This window comes from Centropristis striata, chromosome 5, assembly GCF_030273125.1.
Source record: "Centropristis striata isolate RG_2023a ecotype Rhode Island chromosome 5, C.striata_1.0, whole genome shotgun sequence".
NCBI classification, from domain to species: domain Eukaryota; kingdom Metazoa; phylum Chordata; class Actinopteri; order Perciformes; family Serranidae; genus Centropristis; species Centropristis striata.
The window spans coordinates 26,611,894-26,628,884 of NC_081521.1; the positions used below are offsets into that span (position 1 = coordinate 26,611,894).

Sequence of the window (16,991 nt, forward strand, 5' to 3'; positions counted from 1 at the left end):
GAAGAAAGGTGGTTATGCAATGTACAATTATAAATATACAGCATTAACAGCATGGGCTAAAAAGTGACAACTAGTGCTCTTTTCATCTTTCTCTCTCCCTCTCTCCCTCTCTCTCACTCAATGACAACTTTATTCCTCAGTGACGGACAGTAAACAGTGCAGCTGCCCTTTAAGAAGATAAATAATAAGAGGGTTACACAAACACACTATCAGAACTGCAATACAAAGCGAGCGATATGAAAGTCTGTCATATCAAGGCTATGCAAATATACTGATAGAGATTCCTGCTAAAGAGGGGAGGGCTGTGAACTACTACTGACCTCCCGACTTTCTTTATCTGGATCATGATTAAGCGAGGCCACTGGCTATCACTGTCACCTCCAGCAGTGAATGGCTGGGTGCAGTTTCAATGCCAGTGGTTTCTATGGTGACCATGGCTGTGCCAGTTTAGCACTCAGTTGATGTGAAATCCACAATCTACACAGTGTTAAAATGCCAACTCTCTCTTTTTTAAAAACCAAAAAAATGGGGGTATGTTTATGTCCTTATTGGCTGGTAAATTGTGAAAACAGGTGGTGGGTTCTGGGATCCATCAGTATCTGTTACTGAAGAAAAAGAGTATTTACTCTCCTAGTGTTGTCAAAAATATCCAAGTTTCAATTAATATAATTTCATATGTTTTCAATAATATTTTTTCCAAATACTTCGATTTAGCTGATTTCCGGTCTCACTTCTCTGAAGGATTCGTATTTGTAAAAAGATCTAATAATTGTTATTATTTACTAGTCATTCTGTTCTTCGCTACTAGCAAAGTAAACAAGTCATCAGTGTAAGATAATTTTATGCCCTGAACGTTGAGTACATTATTTGCCTGTAGTACCAAAAATGGCATTGGATATCTGTATTTTTCAAGGTTTTGTATCGAAGTTAGAAATTCCAGTACCACAACCACACAAGTCTAGCTCATTCACAGCCCATATTATACAACAATCTCTTATAGCCAACAGCATAGAGGATGTGTTTCAATAAAAGTTTCATATATTTCTACGTATATTAGCAAGATATTTTGAGACATTTGTATCAAATCTAAATAACATTTGGTGGAACAATAGGCCATAATGTAGGCACAAAAAACAGGGAATACAGTGTGAATACAGATTTGTGTACAGACAGGTCAATTACAATCTTCCATATATCCTTAACCATGTGTAAAGGTGTAGTGTTATGTATGAGCATCAAAGAAATGACAGCAACGGCACAGAATCTATCTAATCTACAATATTTTAACATGTGCCCTCGACTGTTCACTTGACCAGTCAGAATTATGTCTGAGGCAGGGTGTGATACGAGCACCAGCGACATGCTGGTCTTCGTCTGTTCAGCTGTCTGCTCGAAAAAGCCAATTTGGCAGAAAATCAACCATCAGCCCCTTCTCTAAAACTGGTACGAGCTGGAGGCTGGGAAACTCCTCACCTCCTCTGACTAGGTGAGGTTAAACAACACAATAATCATCATTTTTCATGTGACACACATTTTTGTACTTATTTTAACGGAATCCATGTTTTGAAATGACCCCTCTTTACACCCAAGAGAAAATATCCACAGGTGTACATGGATCTGACACATTTTTAAAAAAGTTTTTCACTTGCCACATGAGATCCAGTCCAGTATTACTTGCACACAATATATCTCTCCATCCTGACCCATACTCTGAAAAGCAAAAAGTCTGGTTTCTAGAAAGCTCTAAACTTTAAGTGCCAAATTAGAATTCATCATGTTTCTTTTCAAATAGAAATCCAATGCACGGTCATGTTTTGCAGTGATGACACTTGAGGGACGTGGATAACCCCAGTTGGCTGTTTCAATCTCAGTGTCTAGCTATCCACCTGTGGCCCGTCTCTCACCTGTCTGTCTGCATGTCTCTCTTTCACTCTTTGAAATAAACAGGTGGATTTCCAAGGCAGGTTAAAGGGTTTTTTAAGCATCAGCAGCCACCTTTCACAGTTTACAAGAGAAACATTTTTAATATCTAAATTCTGAGTGCCAAGGTGTCTGAGAGGGCACTCAAACCCAGCAGCCAAAGTCAAAACTTAACTGCATTTGGCTGGCATTTACCGTTGGCTTTAAACCACTAGTTTCCCTCTCATTCAATGTCTTCTCATTCATGTTTTCCTTCGTTTTCTACACTTGTCCCCCCTTGTTAATTCTCTCTTTCTTGCCGTGCCAAAGTCGGTCCTGCTAAACCGCCCTTATAACCCCTTCTCTCTCTAAGCCTTCTTGTCTAATGAGATTTGGCCTGTACATTGAGACCAACACATGCGGAGCGAGAGAGACAGGGGGATACTTAGAACGACAGAGTAAGTTCAGAGGAAACAGGATGAGACAGTGATGGCTGATGTGTAACGACAGACTGACAGAGAGATGAAAAACAAAGATGTGGTCGTCAATTCTATGCAATAGTAGAGATCTAAACAAGTCTTCAGGCTGAATTTGGTGGGAAAAAAGCAACCAGTAATGTGCAAGAGTATTACAGTAAAAGAGGCGAGGACAAAATCATGACATGTGCTTTGTCGTTCTGTCACTCTGACCATGTGACAAACCGCACAATGGAGAACAAATTGAACGTGGTACTGGAACCTGTTTTCACAAGCTTTTTGTTAGAAAACGATTTTTTTTTTAAAGGACTGCTAGGTAACCCACTAGTCCCAAAACCCCAGTCAATTCACTCTTATCTCACATTGCTGGGTTGGGAAACGTTGACAAGAACTGTGGGCGGTAAGTTTATCTACTCTGGCCACTACGTTGAGTAACCAACCATTGTTTAATTTAAAAAGATCTTGTGGCCTGATAAAGCAGGAAACAGGGCTGATTAATTGTTGAATACAATCGCTGACTATATTTGCATTGCCAGCAATGATCCAACCATTGATATTATTCTAAGTAGGCGTATTTATAAGCTGTATACATGCTTTTCGTATAGAACTCTTCCATTCATATCATCATGCCCATCATGAGCATAAACTGATATTATCGCCACATGACATCACAATGCAATATCTCAGTTTCCCCTCAATGGTTCAGCTTCAAGTCCTGTCTGTCCCGTTTTTCTACTTTGGTTTAACCTCCATGCAAGCTATCCAAAAACACAGCTCAAATATGGCACTTTTTGACACATCCATGAGTAGATCAAACTGGGAGATGGTGCTCAGAGATGGTTGTCCTGAGTACTTGGAAAATGGCTCCACAGGAAGCATGTTTTTATTTAATTAATAGCAGCAAAGAGTGCCATTTATTATACTATCTTTGAATGAGCACAAATGTAATCATACAAATGTATAAAGCCAGCTTTAGCATAGGCTAACCTATCAAATAAAGATGTGTTTTAACAATAACTGCTTCAAATGTCTGCTATACAACTACCTTCAATGAGAATCTTTAGTAATCACATGGCTAAAAAAACCCAACCTTTTTGTGAAATAAAACTTTAATGTAATTAAATGTGTAAAATTGATTAGAGACAGTGCTGTCTTTCGCCTCATGTTTTTCATTACAGAATATGACATTCTTGTCACCAATCTTTCTCAGAGACAGCGTGAGACTCCCACACATTTGCATGTCACCTGTTGCCCTGTTATTTCATGCCAGAGTCAGGTCCAGCCAATAGCTTCTTCTCTGAAATTAGCAGCTGCAGGAGCAGCATATGCTTGTTGTGTGACCCATAAGATGCAATTTGTCAAACAGTAAAAGGGAAAAATAAAGCATCCGTTTGCTTTTCAAGAAGGACTGAGAATCCTAAACTATATCCTAAATCCTGGTTACAACCCTCTAAGCTGCCTGTGGAGCCAGTTACAAAACACTGACCGCTGGAGGACTGATTCCCACATCCTCATCCTGTAATGTGACCACACTGCACGGCTCATCCTCTTCCTCAGAATTATTCTGTGTCATGTTTCTTGTTTTCTTGTTGTCTCCAACTTTGTTCCTATCCCATGGCCTTCTCTCTTCTTCCCCTCTGTACTCCCACTTCTCTCCAGAGAGAAACATCAATACGTAGGCTAGTATCCAGCACCAGTATTATATCTGCCAATATTACTTATCTGGCCGGTACCATCACAGAATAAGCATTTTATAACTATTATCTGTTATAAGTATTCCACTTCATTAAGTAATCAAATTAGCTAAAGAATACAAACACATTTTTATTGCAAAGGCCTCTTTTGTATCCGAATGTAGTTAAACTTGGTTAATAGTCAAAATAGTGAAATACAGTTTTAAAATACTTGTTTTTTTAAGATTTGAAAATTTTACACCCTATCCATTTAAAATAACATCTTCCACTTAAACTCTTCATTCCCCCTCATCCCCCACCCAGAAATGGCCTTTGTTTTTTCACTCCCTCTCTCTGTACAGACAGGAACAGGGGTCAGTTTGGGTCCATGGCCATTGAAAGTTTCTCTTTAAACATGACCAACTTGTACAAGGTTTTTAGCAAAACTCTTTGCTGTCCCTTGGATAAACTCATGAACATCAAAGTTGCAAATCTTCATCTGAATGTTCTATCAAAAACGGATTTTCTTTAAAATACAGGCTCGCCTCAAAAATGTTGCATTCTGATTCCTCCCATTTGGTAATGTTTCATTTGTAGGAGATATGATCATCTCCAAGAATGGTACATGTGGCTTTTAGTACATAGTACTTTTTCCAATTTAGCATTGAAGTCTGAGGCAGGAGATATTTTTGCAAATCAATAAATAACAACATAATCTGGATCCGAAGTGTCAAACTAATCCACGAAAGGTCCATGTGGCAAAAGCACACCTAATGCTTTGGACAAAAGCGTCAGCTAAATTACATGTAATGTAATGTAATACAAGAGCTCCAAACAGGAGCAGCGAAGGAGGATGTACTGGCTAAAGGCCTGCCAACACCCCCAACCATTTCCTCATTTTTCTGCCCTGCCACTAAAGATAGCTCGAGGGCAGAGAATGAGGAAGCGCCAAAAGTTCAAATAATACCCATCACCAGTGTATTAAAGCAAGCCAGATTGTACCACAGCCTGCTCAGCCTCATCCGTCCCTTCTCTTTTCTTATGATGATACCTTTTGTCCTTCTTTTTGTCTATTTCAATATGTTCTTTTCATGGATTTCCTTTCTTCCAGTTTTGTCTTGCTGTACTTTTGCAAAGGAACACCTGCTTTCCCACTATGGAATTCTAATGGGATCCTAATGACAAACAAACAAACACGCTGCTCTGTTTATGTCCTTTTGTCAACCGCAAAAATGTCCTAGTTGATGCACAGACACGTTGCCTTACATGGAGATTAGATAAAGATGGCTACAGGATGACACAGACTTTCAATGCCTCATTTGCACAGGATTTGTGTGCTTCTTTGACTTGAACTGTGGCCTAAGAATTGACAGATACATTTTACTTAACTGCTGTGTTGCACTGTTGTGGTTGTTTTGCTTCATCTCAGCTGCACAACAAACAGCGTGTGTCTCACCATCACCGTTAATGTTTTCTCACATGCTTTTTATGTCAATAAACAGATAGGGGTATAAAGATTCATGAAATGAAATATGCAGACAGGATGTTATATATGTTAATGTAAATACAAGAGAAAGATATAGAAAAAAAACAAGTATGGCGGTGGAGAAACGGGTACATAGAGATGTGGAGAGGTATGGTATGCTTTGAGAGATTTAACGAATGAGACTGAAAGATTAGAAAGGGAAAGAAGGATGTCAGCAAGCAAAAGATAAATGAGGCAGATAGAGAGGACGATCTGCAGGTAGAGAGAAACAGACATTCACATATTTTGGTAAACAGGAAAAATTGAAAAAAGGAAAGGAAGAGAGACAGAGAGCAAGTTCAACTGACTGACATAAAAAGTAAAGCAGAGATAAAGAAAGACAAGACCTGAGAAGACACGTCAGGGAGACAGACAGGTACTGTATTAAAAAACAGTCAGAAAGCCAGACTGAGTAGCATGAGCCGTCTGAGGGCTTTTCCACTTAGCGCTGTCAGTCAGCCGGTCTGGCAGGTCTCTGTAGGGATGCTAGGCTGCATTAAATTTGCCTGTGGGCTAAAAGCTCACTGGACACACACTGCAGCCTGCTAATCAGGTCACCTGTTGCACAACACTGCATTGAGACCAGCCACACACACACACACACACACACACACACACACACGAAGGGTATTCGCGCACGTGTGCTCTCCTGCTTTTAAATCACTCATATTACCGTGAGCGCACATATACACACAAACATGCACACAGTGCCTGCAAGATAATGAATATGGACATCTCAGCTCTGCCAATTGCACTAATTACTAGCGCCTATAGGGGCTCAGTATGTCAATACTGTCACATAACAGAAAATTTAATTTAAAAAAAAATACTGAATGACACAAATTTGTGAATTAGAGCATGAAAACTGATCAGAAAAGAAAAAAAATGCAAAATGTTACTGTATTTTGTAAACACACAGCCTGGTCATCACTATATTGAAGAGGTAAAAAAGGAGAATAGTGAGAGAGAGGAATAGAAAGCAACAGAGAGCACGGCAGAACAGTAGGGGGTAAACGGACGGACAGAGAGAGGAAGGCAGGGTGACAGAAACAGTGTAAGAGAGAACATCAATGAGGAGGAGGTGAGAGAGAGCGAGGGAAGAGACAGAAAGAGGTCAGAGAGGCAGAATTTCCCCATGTTGTGTGTGAGATCAGGCCCCAAGCTACATTAACCCCAGGCTTAACATCAAGCAAACATACAGCTCCAAAAACAAACACACTGTGGTCGTCATACACCGACATTAAGACTGAGAGGATGTGGGTGACAATTTTCACATTAACAGGTAACACTTAATTCAGTAATTTACTGATAAAAATAATGAAAACAGCTACTTGCATGCATCACCAGAAGAACTCAACACCTAAAAGCCGCAGCGACTGACTTTATGGTGTGAAAATCCTAATTTATAGTGAAATTTTGGTTTATATAAGGCAACGTACAACATTTTAAAACTTTTCCTGGACTTCCAGACACCCTGCTTAGAAATGCTTAGACATCATGGCCACTTAAGAATTTAAGTATACCAAGCAATGGGACTGACGTCATAATTTCAGACCTTCACTTCATAACCAGCCATCTGGGAAAATGTGCACTTACTGGTGCAAGAGGGCTGCTGCGCTTAAAAGTAAACACTTGACTGGCTTGTGTTGATGTTATGAGTCTTCACAAGACCCCCCCCCCGCCCGGAACAGATTGCAGCATTCTCCTAGTAAATCTTCCAAAGGTGCTTGATAAATAAAGTTAGCTGAAAGTTCCCATTCATCTGTGGTATAAAAAAAAAACCCTGCACTGTCCAGGATGAAGAGCTAAGCTTAAAGTCTGTTATGTGTCCAGGTGACTCGTCATCTAGCTACAAATCTGTGTTTTATTCTGTTGAGATTTAGCATGAGCCGACTTTATTTCTAAAACACTCTCAACCTCTTTCCTCTCGCAGTCATTTTTTTTTTCATTTAGCATCTGCTTTATCGCTGCTGTCTTTCTTATAAAAACACATTTAATTCATTTCCATTATCATCCCTGGTACTCATCTGCCCGTCCATCCGTCTTTTAATAAAAAGCTCCACTTATTTCAGTCACAGGAGCATCTATTCAATCCTTTCCGTTTCACTTAGTGAGCACGCACTGCCAGACTGACACTCCACAGGCCAGCTCGAAGGACAAAAAAAAACACATGCACATATTAAAAAGATGCCCTTTGTATTGGACCTTTTTTCTGGATATATGCACTTTCCTTCATTAACCACTACCCTTTGTAACGCTGAGTAAAATGGATAGATCAAACATTTCACCTGGATTCATCAGGTAACAGGACAGCAGGTAATTCTGGTCTGGAGCACAACAGTTTTAGTACAACTACATTCTTAAACTCAACTTCTAGCAAAATACAGCAGCTCAAAATTAAAGTTTTTTTCCCAATCCATTAACATGCCACTTCTTAACTGAAGCTAAATACAGAAAGGGTTAGTGAACAATCTTTGGCACAAGCCACATCACTAGATATGATGGAGGTACAACAGTTTTGTATCCAAAACAATATCTCCTTTTGTTAAGCAGCTTTGGTCTGTGTAATGATCCTGCTGTGGATTAAGGCTGCAGGAGTATAGGGAAAATAAAGCATGTAAAATAGGACGTCATGGTTTAAGAGCATACTACTGCTCATGGGGATGCATTACCAGCTACCTAATTCATTTACATTTTAGGCGTTTAACCAGCACACTCATACACAGCGATTTCCTGCAGCACAAATGAAAGGTTAAGACCACACTGATGAATCATCGTAACTGTAAATAGCCTAATAAAAGAAAACAAAAGAGTGTCGAGATTTTATGTACAACAAATACATCAGACAGATACTGATCATGTCCATGTTACACAACTGGTATTTCTCCTTTAAGTTCTCTAGACTTTTAAAACAGAGTCTGCCTCCCTAATTATCCAATCAAAATATGTCTCCCACAGAGAGCCATTCTGGCTAAGTTCAATACAATATTTCACAATGGCCATAATTCTTAATCAAGGGGTCAAAACACAAAATGAGTTGTTGGCCTACTTCTAGTGGGTCACTGCCTGATACAAGCTGCTGCAATGCTCTGAGCTGCACTCTTGAAGTGAGAAAATTACTTTTTTTCTTCTCAAGTTTTTCTAACCTCTAAAAGAGTATCAAAGTCAGGTGTTGGAGAATGTGCTCAATCCTGGCACTAGAGTTCTGACACAACATAACAATAAAAAGTAAGATAATATTTTTTAGATTTTAAACAGAATATAAAGTCCAGCCAAACACAAGCCAGTTAAACAGACCTCCCCCAAGGCCAATGCACATTTTGCAATGTTAATGAAAGTGAAAAATGATCCATCCTGTGACTCAGATCTTACAATTTAGTGGGTTCTGTCTTGGCCTATGGTACATCCTTTTACTAAGTTCCTTGAAAATCAGGCCAGTAGTTTTTCTGTAATCCCACTGAAACAGATAAACAAACCAAACTGAAGGAAAGTAATCCTTCTATTTTTAAAGACACCAACTGTATTCAGAACACTACCCATTCAAACTGCAATGCAGTTACTCATATTTTGGATTTTAAATATATAATCATCAAATCACCCTTTGTATCCTCGCGGTCCTAACATTGTGTGTGTAATGTCTTATCGTTACATTACATTGTTCAGGATTAAAACGAATATACTGTAACTAGGTAGGTTATGTGTCGCTTGTGAAAATAATTAAAAATATCCATCCCAATTTTGCAATCCCGAGTTTAAAAAGTTATTTTGGTGTTTTCCTCACAAGACCAAACTGTTGGAGCATGTGCTGTGAACTGGTAGCACTATAGTACTCTTTATACCTATGGGCTACAGCAGTGGTCAGGCAAGAGCACATGATGCCTTTCATTATACAGGCCTGTGTTGTTCCCACTAGAAATGAATTTCCCCTGGGGGTAGCTTACACAAGTCTGGCTGGATAATCTACTGTCATGGAGGTCATGTGTGTGACCCACAGCATGCAGGCAAACGGTCCGCCCCAGAGAACAATGACGTCAGCTGACTGTCCTTTATTGCCACCTTGGATGAGGTGTGGAAAATGCTTAACAACCGATCGCTAATCAAATTGTACTAGGAAGAATTTTCTTCATTGCGTCACTAGGCTGGAATTTGAACGGGCGTGAAATCAAGTCATAACACATCTGTTGGCCTTCACATACACATCCATTAAGAGACACACACTGATACAATGTGCTCCGTCAGCTGAGGTCACAGCTGTTTGACAGCAGCCAAACCCCACTTGTGTGACTGTAGAAACAGAAACTGTAATCCCCTTTTTCCCAGAGCCAGCTTGTACCAATCTCCAAGGTTGGCCAATATTGCTTTCAGCAGAGATAAAGATTTGCATATGGAGCATCATAAATATGGGTTACCTATTAATGCAAAATCAAGACCTAAAATTTAAACTAAAAAAAACTACCCAAATCACAGAGATAAAGTCTGATGAATTCCCTTTTTATTTTACCCAGCAACTAGATGATCTGCCAATGATACTGGCATGAGAGAAACTGTATGAGCGGCGAGCCACAATCATACTTCAGAAGCATTAGATTTCCACACACATAAAGCATTGTGAAATTCTGTCATTATCTTAAAATGTTGCCGTCATGTCAGAGAATTTTAGAAGATACACCTACGATAAATTCACAGATTATCCAGGGTGATCATCACAATGGATGAACTCATTGAGAAAACAGAACCCCCATTCACAAGGTAACAGCCCCTGGCTCCACAGCACGCTGATGTGATCTAGGCCACGCTGCTCTCAGCAGCACAGAGGAGAGCTGAGCTATGGAGCAGCTTACATCTTCTGCCAGTCTGACAAACACAGGGGAGTGATGCGAAAGAGGCATGGCATCGCTTCTGATAAAGGTAACATACTGTGTGGGGCCTTGATAGATAAATCTACAAAGTAAAGGTTATGCAGTTCATGAACTCTTAAACTCAAATGTGTAAATATTATGTTGCCAAGAGAAGACATACACATTTTTTTTCATGAATGTAGATTTAAAGAAAAAGAATTTAAGTCAATTTAGACTGTGCTTTGAGTGTGAGGTTGTACATGTGGGCCTATTTCAGTTTTCTAGCAGTAGGGATATCCTGTTAAAATGCTACAAGTATGAGATTATCACAATAAAATTGTTAAGAGGTGCAATATAACTGTAGCTCACAGAGTATCTGAAGGTTGCCGGTTTTATTCTACATAAAGCTTCCATGAAGGTCTGTTGAGTAAGGGCATAATTTTCACTTGAGAGTTTCCACTGCAAAAGTTTTATATTTTCATAGTTTCTGAAATGCTTTGACTGGAAAGATTTATTAGTGAAATGAGACCCTTTTAATGCCTCATATGTATCATATGAAGTACTTTTTTAGATCCTGACAGTCAGTTACATAATGATAATGGAGAAGACCTAGATTAAATGAGTGGCAGATGAGGGCTCTTGCTCAATGGGATTTTCTGGGTGCAAGTATGAGTATGCAAATATAGCAGGTCTAGCACACTTGGAAAGTCTCTCAGGAGGAGATGAAATAGATTCTGACGACATCAGTGACAAGGCTTCAAGCCTCACCTTCACTTTCTCGCTTTCACTCTACACAAACATACACTTACACCCTAGTTCAATCTGTCACATTTCCCTCACGCAGACATGTTCAACACAACAGCTGACGGCGATAACAACAAGACATCAACTTACGCTCAAAGTCAGAATCATCATCTTCATCATCATCTCCGTTGGACTCTGTTTGCATCGGCTCGCCATCAAACATCACCCCTTTTCCCGTCTTTCCACCAGCACTGGCCCCATCCTGGCTTCTGGTGTCCCGCAAACGGGTGAAGTACTGTACTGCAAAATCCACCAGGTCTGACGGCCTTTGTCGCAGCACCTCCACAGTGTAGCCCTGCAGCAGTTCTGTCAACCCCACCGGTATCTCAATACTCATGGCTGTGTGTGGCTCGGTGGCGGCGTTTGCTATCTATCTACAAGAGGAAAGAAAATGAGTCAGAATTAGTTTTCATACAGAGTCATACTTGTGTTTGAATACTGGGCTGTGATGTGGTTACAGATTGCTTAATTGTTGATTTCAACAGCTGACTTTGACTCTTACTATGCCAGTACACTGTGTGCCCTGTGTGGCCAGTGAATGTTAAGTGGATGATGACAGCTCTGCAAGGTAACTGGAATGTACTGGGACCGCATGGTAACTGAAAAAAAATCACCCATCAAGTTTGACAGCTGAACAGATACTACACTACCATGTATAAGGCGGTGTAATGACGTACATGAAGTGTTGCTGTGACATTGTCACTGAGCGGCCACTTTATCTAGGGTTGAGCCAGGGAACACACAGTTCCCACAGCTGCACAGAAGAGATATGAAACTAAAATTTACCACAGGAGGGAACAGATAACCAGTGATATTCGCTAGGTTTCACAATCAATACTACTTTGCATCGTCTGAAACTGAACTGTCAACTTGGGTGGGTGGCCGGCTGGAACTAGCTAGCAAGGCAGCTAATTAGCTAATACTCGTTAAAACTGTTTTTCTTCGCTGTTCTAGCCATAGACAGACTTATTTACACCGAACTGTCTAACTTAGCTAGCAAGCAATAAATGCAGCAAACGCAAAGGAACCGCTATTCAATTGCAGTCTCACTTTAAACACATCAAGCATTAGCCATCTTGCTAGCTAGTGTGCAACCTTCAAGGAAGCCTCCACCGTTAGCTTAACGTGACGCTATAACGTCGTATGGCGCTCTGGCTGGAAGAGCTAAGCCACAGATAAGTGGCTGGCCGGATAAACGTTGCCATGCAAGCACAGCAAGTTGTACCAGACCGGTAAGCCGTTTGGTAAGCTAACTCAACATTAGCAACAGTGTGCCACTTACATGAGATTCTGTCTCCCCGGCTCAACTAGCCAGTCCCCTCCTTCTCGGTGTCTTCCTTCTTCTCTCTTATTTCGTCTCTTCTTTTTAGCCAGTCTCTTTGCCAGTGTAGCGACCGTATCACTCCACAGAAGACACTTGTCCAACGTTAAAGCCAACTATTTTACGTTGGCGTCGCCTAGTTTACGTTCAGGTGGTTATTTTAGCTCGCCAGCCAGCTGTACAGCGATGCTGGCTAAGTTGAGAGGAAAAAGCACTCGACTTCACCGCTGCAGCCTCTTACGACGTCCACGCACTTGGTGAGGGTGGGACTTGCTGTGGCAGCAGCAGGGAGAGCTGGCTAGCTGTCGGGCTAACTGGCTGAGTTGCTAACTACTTGTTAGCAACTGCCTGTTTTCCTTTGGCAACTGCCTAGCGACTCCACTCTCATCAAGACACAAGTCGCTGCTGCAGCCAGGTGACAAATCCTAAGCTCAGTGTTTACAACGTTGCGCCACACAGCCGTTAAGTACAACTCGAGATACTGGACGAAACACTCCTTTTTTTAACGAAAATCCGGTATTATTTATGCTAATTTCATCAAGTGAAACCCCCCAAAATGAACTGAACACACGCTTCCTCCCTCCCGGCGAGGCACTCCGCAGCCCTACACGCACGAATGAACCGCTGTCTCTGTCAAGCGTGAGGAGGCGTGGTTACTGGGCGAGCAGAGAGCGTTTGACATTGATTGACAGAAAGCCCAGCTAATCAGAATATACGTTTAGAATACCTCAGCCAATTGGATACAATTATGTTACTAGAGGCGGGATCAAAGGCAGAACCATATTTGTACACTCAGAATAGGACCACACCCACAGAAGTGGCCTTGATCATTTGGTAGATATCTGTAGAAATATTAGTTCATAAAAAGATATAAGAACTCGAACACATTTTAGCATTAAGCCATAATCTTTAAAGACTGTGAGAAGATGTGTTTTGCTGTATAAAATGTGTTCAGAGTTCTTGCATTTGTGCTTCAATTAGTGGGATGTCTCCTTGAAAATATTTATAATATGATATGGAAAATGAAACAGTCCTATGTAACTGACAACTAAAAGGAAAATGCTCAATTTTGTTACACTTCAATCTGAGGAACCCATCATTTCAACACATTGTGTTGTTTCATGACTAGTGTGGCTTAACTGTATAACATATTGTATCAATCAGACATCTTGGTACTGCACGTCTGCAATAGAAAGCCTTTCTTGAGATGCCAAAATCATCTCTGATATTATAAGATGTAAAAAAAAAAGACCTCACAGAATTTCCACTGTCCCAATTCTCTTGTTTGCCCTCATCACTCACTCATTCCCTTCTATAAACCACCATCCATTTATCATCCTTTCTTACCTTCCAAATTTCAAGGCTCTTCACAGGTCTGTACAGATAAGACAGCCCGCTCTGCTCTTATCCTCTGAATACATATATCAAATCTTCATGTAACCTTCTAAATTGCATTTCATCTGAGTAAATCCATCAGTCCTGCTTTTCTTTCTATTTTTGTACACACAGCTTCAGTGCATTACTAATGATTCTTGTTTCATATTCCATCTTCCTGCTCTTGTTTACAATATTTGAATCCAGATCTGCAGTCAGTTCTCCCCTGCAGAAATATACTGCATCACTAAGAGGGGATCTACAGGTCCCTATTCTGAGAGGTTTGCTAAGCACAACCACAGACCATGTAGCATCTCCTCTCTTCCATTTCCATTCCTCAGCTGTCACGGAGGTAAAGCCGTTGCCATGGCCACAGCGAGCCCGGATTTAATTCCTCGAACCGGTTTCTGATTGGCTTAGGACTTTGTTTTCAACAAACACAGAGGAAAAACAGACCTCCATGCTCCCTCTGCTGGGAGAACAAACTTTGGAAATGAAACATTCTTGAAAGAGGATGTCTTGTTAAAATATGTTTACACAGTGACAGATCAAACCCCTCAAAATAAACCAGTAAAATAATCAATATGACATTTCTCAGTCTCACAATATATGATGGAGGTTGATTACACTGCAGATTAGCATGTGAACCTTACTGTTCTCCCTTAATCATGTGCTGAATGTGAATTGGCCCTCACTAAGACTAATGCCTGCTTATTCCCAGTGGGAGTGCATTTTTCTGGGGAAGGATTTCCCAGGGGACGCCCACAGGAACATGAACAAGTGGCAGCACAACCTACACTGAAAGTGATAGATAAATATTCACATGTTCAGTTTGGGACTGTGGTCTTGGCTTTCCTAGAAGTGGCATCCTTTGGGAGCCGCTGCTAATGCGGTTCAGGCAAACTCCAAAAATGTCTCAAGGAGAGCTGCTAGCCTACATTTCAGACAGAGAGGGAGGAGTGAGAAAATGGGGCAGAGAAAAAGCATGAGAGAGAGAGAGAGAGAGAGAGAGAGAGAGAGAGAGAGATCTGGATGTGTGTATATGTGTGTTTTTTAGTATCTATCCTCTCCAAACATCTCTGTCTTGGACTGCTGACATACAGCCAGTTTTCTGTTTAATCAGGTGTTGACATGAGGAGGAGGACGAAAAGAGAAGAGAGATTTACTACGAAAAACAGAGTGATGATCAGTAAGCTACTGTACCATATGCTTGCAGTTATACGGGTCTCCTGGCTTGTGAAAATTGTTGCATTGCATCCTCGCTCTGCCTCAACTGTGCAGTCACTTTTTAATTTATGGAGCCAAATAAAAGCAGCAGTGCTTTAAGAAAAAATCTTTATACTAAGACTCAAATCAGGCCCTAGTACAACATCTGATGACTTCAGACCTTCAGACTCGACCTGAATAAGTAAAAAAGACTCACAACTCGACTCTTACTTTAACTTGGATGAACATAATTTGGCCAAAGAATTCAAATTAAAAACCTAATCTCAAATCAGACACCTGTGACTACCACCAACTGAATCAGAGTGTGTAGATGCTGCACTTGTTAAGTAAATGAAAGCAATTTGGCTTCATATTATCAAACGGTAATTTATCTGTTATAATTTTAATATAAATTTAATTCATATTAATAGAAATTTCCCATTATTGGCCAATAATTTATCAGTACCTATACATATCGGTATGCGCCATAGATTGATCCAATCCAACAGCATCCAATCAAGCTGCATAAAATATTAAATATTTCTGTAAATGTAATATATTATTACTCTGTTGTTAAAATGGCATTACATTTAATGAGGGGCACAGAAGCTAAAGTTTAGGATTTACAATTTGTCATCTTTGACTTGGGACTTGAGAGCAAAGACATGACACTTTCTTGTGACTTGCAAAATATTGACTTGACTTGAGAATTGAAAAACATGGTCAGTGATAGAGGAATACCCCACAAAAGACAAATACAGCAGAGCATGTGTTTGATTTGAAGTGTGTTATCACAAACTACTGCTCATGCTCAGAACGGGTTGCTGGTAAATAAGATTTTATTGCACCAGGCCCTCAGTGTTTGTACAAGAGTAGGTCAGGGCAAATTCATGCCCAGAATCACAAAGCCAAATAAAATAAAGAATAGAAATCTGTGTATTTTACATCTTCAGCTTGATCTTTGGTTCATTCATGCCTTGTGTGTGTGCAGTGATGTGGATACACAGCTCCAACACTACATTCATACAACAGAGGACTTCTTCAATGTAGTTTGTAATGCAACATCGCCACCTACTGGCTGATGTGAGCTTTTCCATCTCCTGAACAACCAAGTCTACTATTAAACCATCTGGTTGATACTATCCAGCACTGAGTTTTGCACATGAAACACCACAGACACCAGGTCATCACACCCTCACCCTGCTGTACACATTACTTTTTTCCTGCAGTAGGAGAATGACTTGCTGGCCTGCATCCAATTATTGGTCCCAAAAAGTGTGCCAGAAATAATAGTTTCCTCTTACTTGCTTGGATTAGGTTCAAAACATAATAATTTCACACATAATGCTCTTTCCTTCTGATAAAGTCTTTACATTGTAATTTTTGTTATCAGTGTTGGAAAAAGTATTCAAATCCTTTACTAAAGTAAACGTACTAATACCAGACTGTGATAATACCCCACTACAAGTAAAACTCCTGCATTCAAAACTTACTTAAGTAAAAGTACAAAAGTATCAGGATCAAAATATACTTAAAAGTACTTGTTATGCCCCATTCAGATTGTTTTATATATTCTAAATATATGACTGGATTATTATTTTCATTGATGCATTTATGTAAGCAGCGTTTAAGGTTTTCAAGGTAGGGCTTATTTTAAGGTTTAGATAAAAATAGAAAACCTTTAAATTTATCATGTTTTTTATGTTCAATCTCGACCTGAAAATTAATTTAAACTGTCAGCTAAATGTAGTGGAGTAGAAGTATAAAGCTGTGTAAAATGGAAATGCTCAAATAAAGTACAAGTACCTCAATATTGTACTTAAGTACAGTACTTGAGTAAATGTACTCATTTACATTCCACCACTGGTTGTTACT

General features: G+C 40.0%; 1 protein-coding gene across 2 annotated transcripts in view; it reads right to left on the minus strand.

Annotated features, from left to right (window-relative positions):
* Nucleotides 1–13,150, minus strand: part of prkar2aa (protein kinase, cAMP-dependent, regulatory, type II, alpha A) — a 50,362-nt gene extending 37,212 nt beyond the window's left edge. Inside the window, exons 1-2 of one of the 2 annotated variants that reach the window (XM_059334136.1) lie at nucleotides 12,498–13,150; nucleotides 11,306–11,585 (exon numbers count right to left, since the gene is read on the minus strand). In XM_059334136.1, coding sequence (XP_059190119.1) covers nucleotides 11,306–11,552 — 247 coding nt within the window. In that variant the 5' untranslated portion in view covers nucleotides 11,553–11,585; nucleotides 12,498–13,150. Of the gene's footprint in view, nucleotides 1–11,305; nucleotides 11,590–12,497 lie in introns of both variants that reach the window. The other variant, XM_059334135.1, reaches the window with a different exon arrangement.
* Between the last annotated feature and the right edge of the window lie 3,841 nt (nucleotides 13,151–16,991).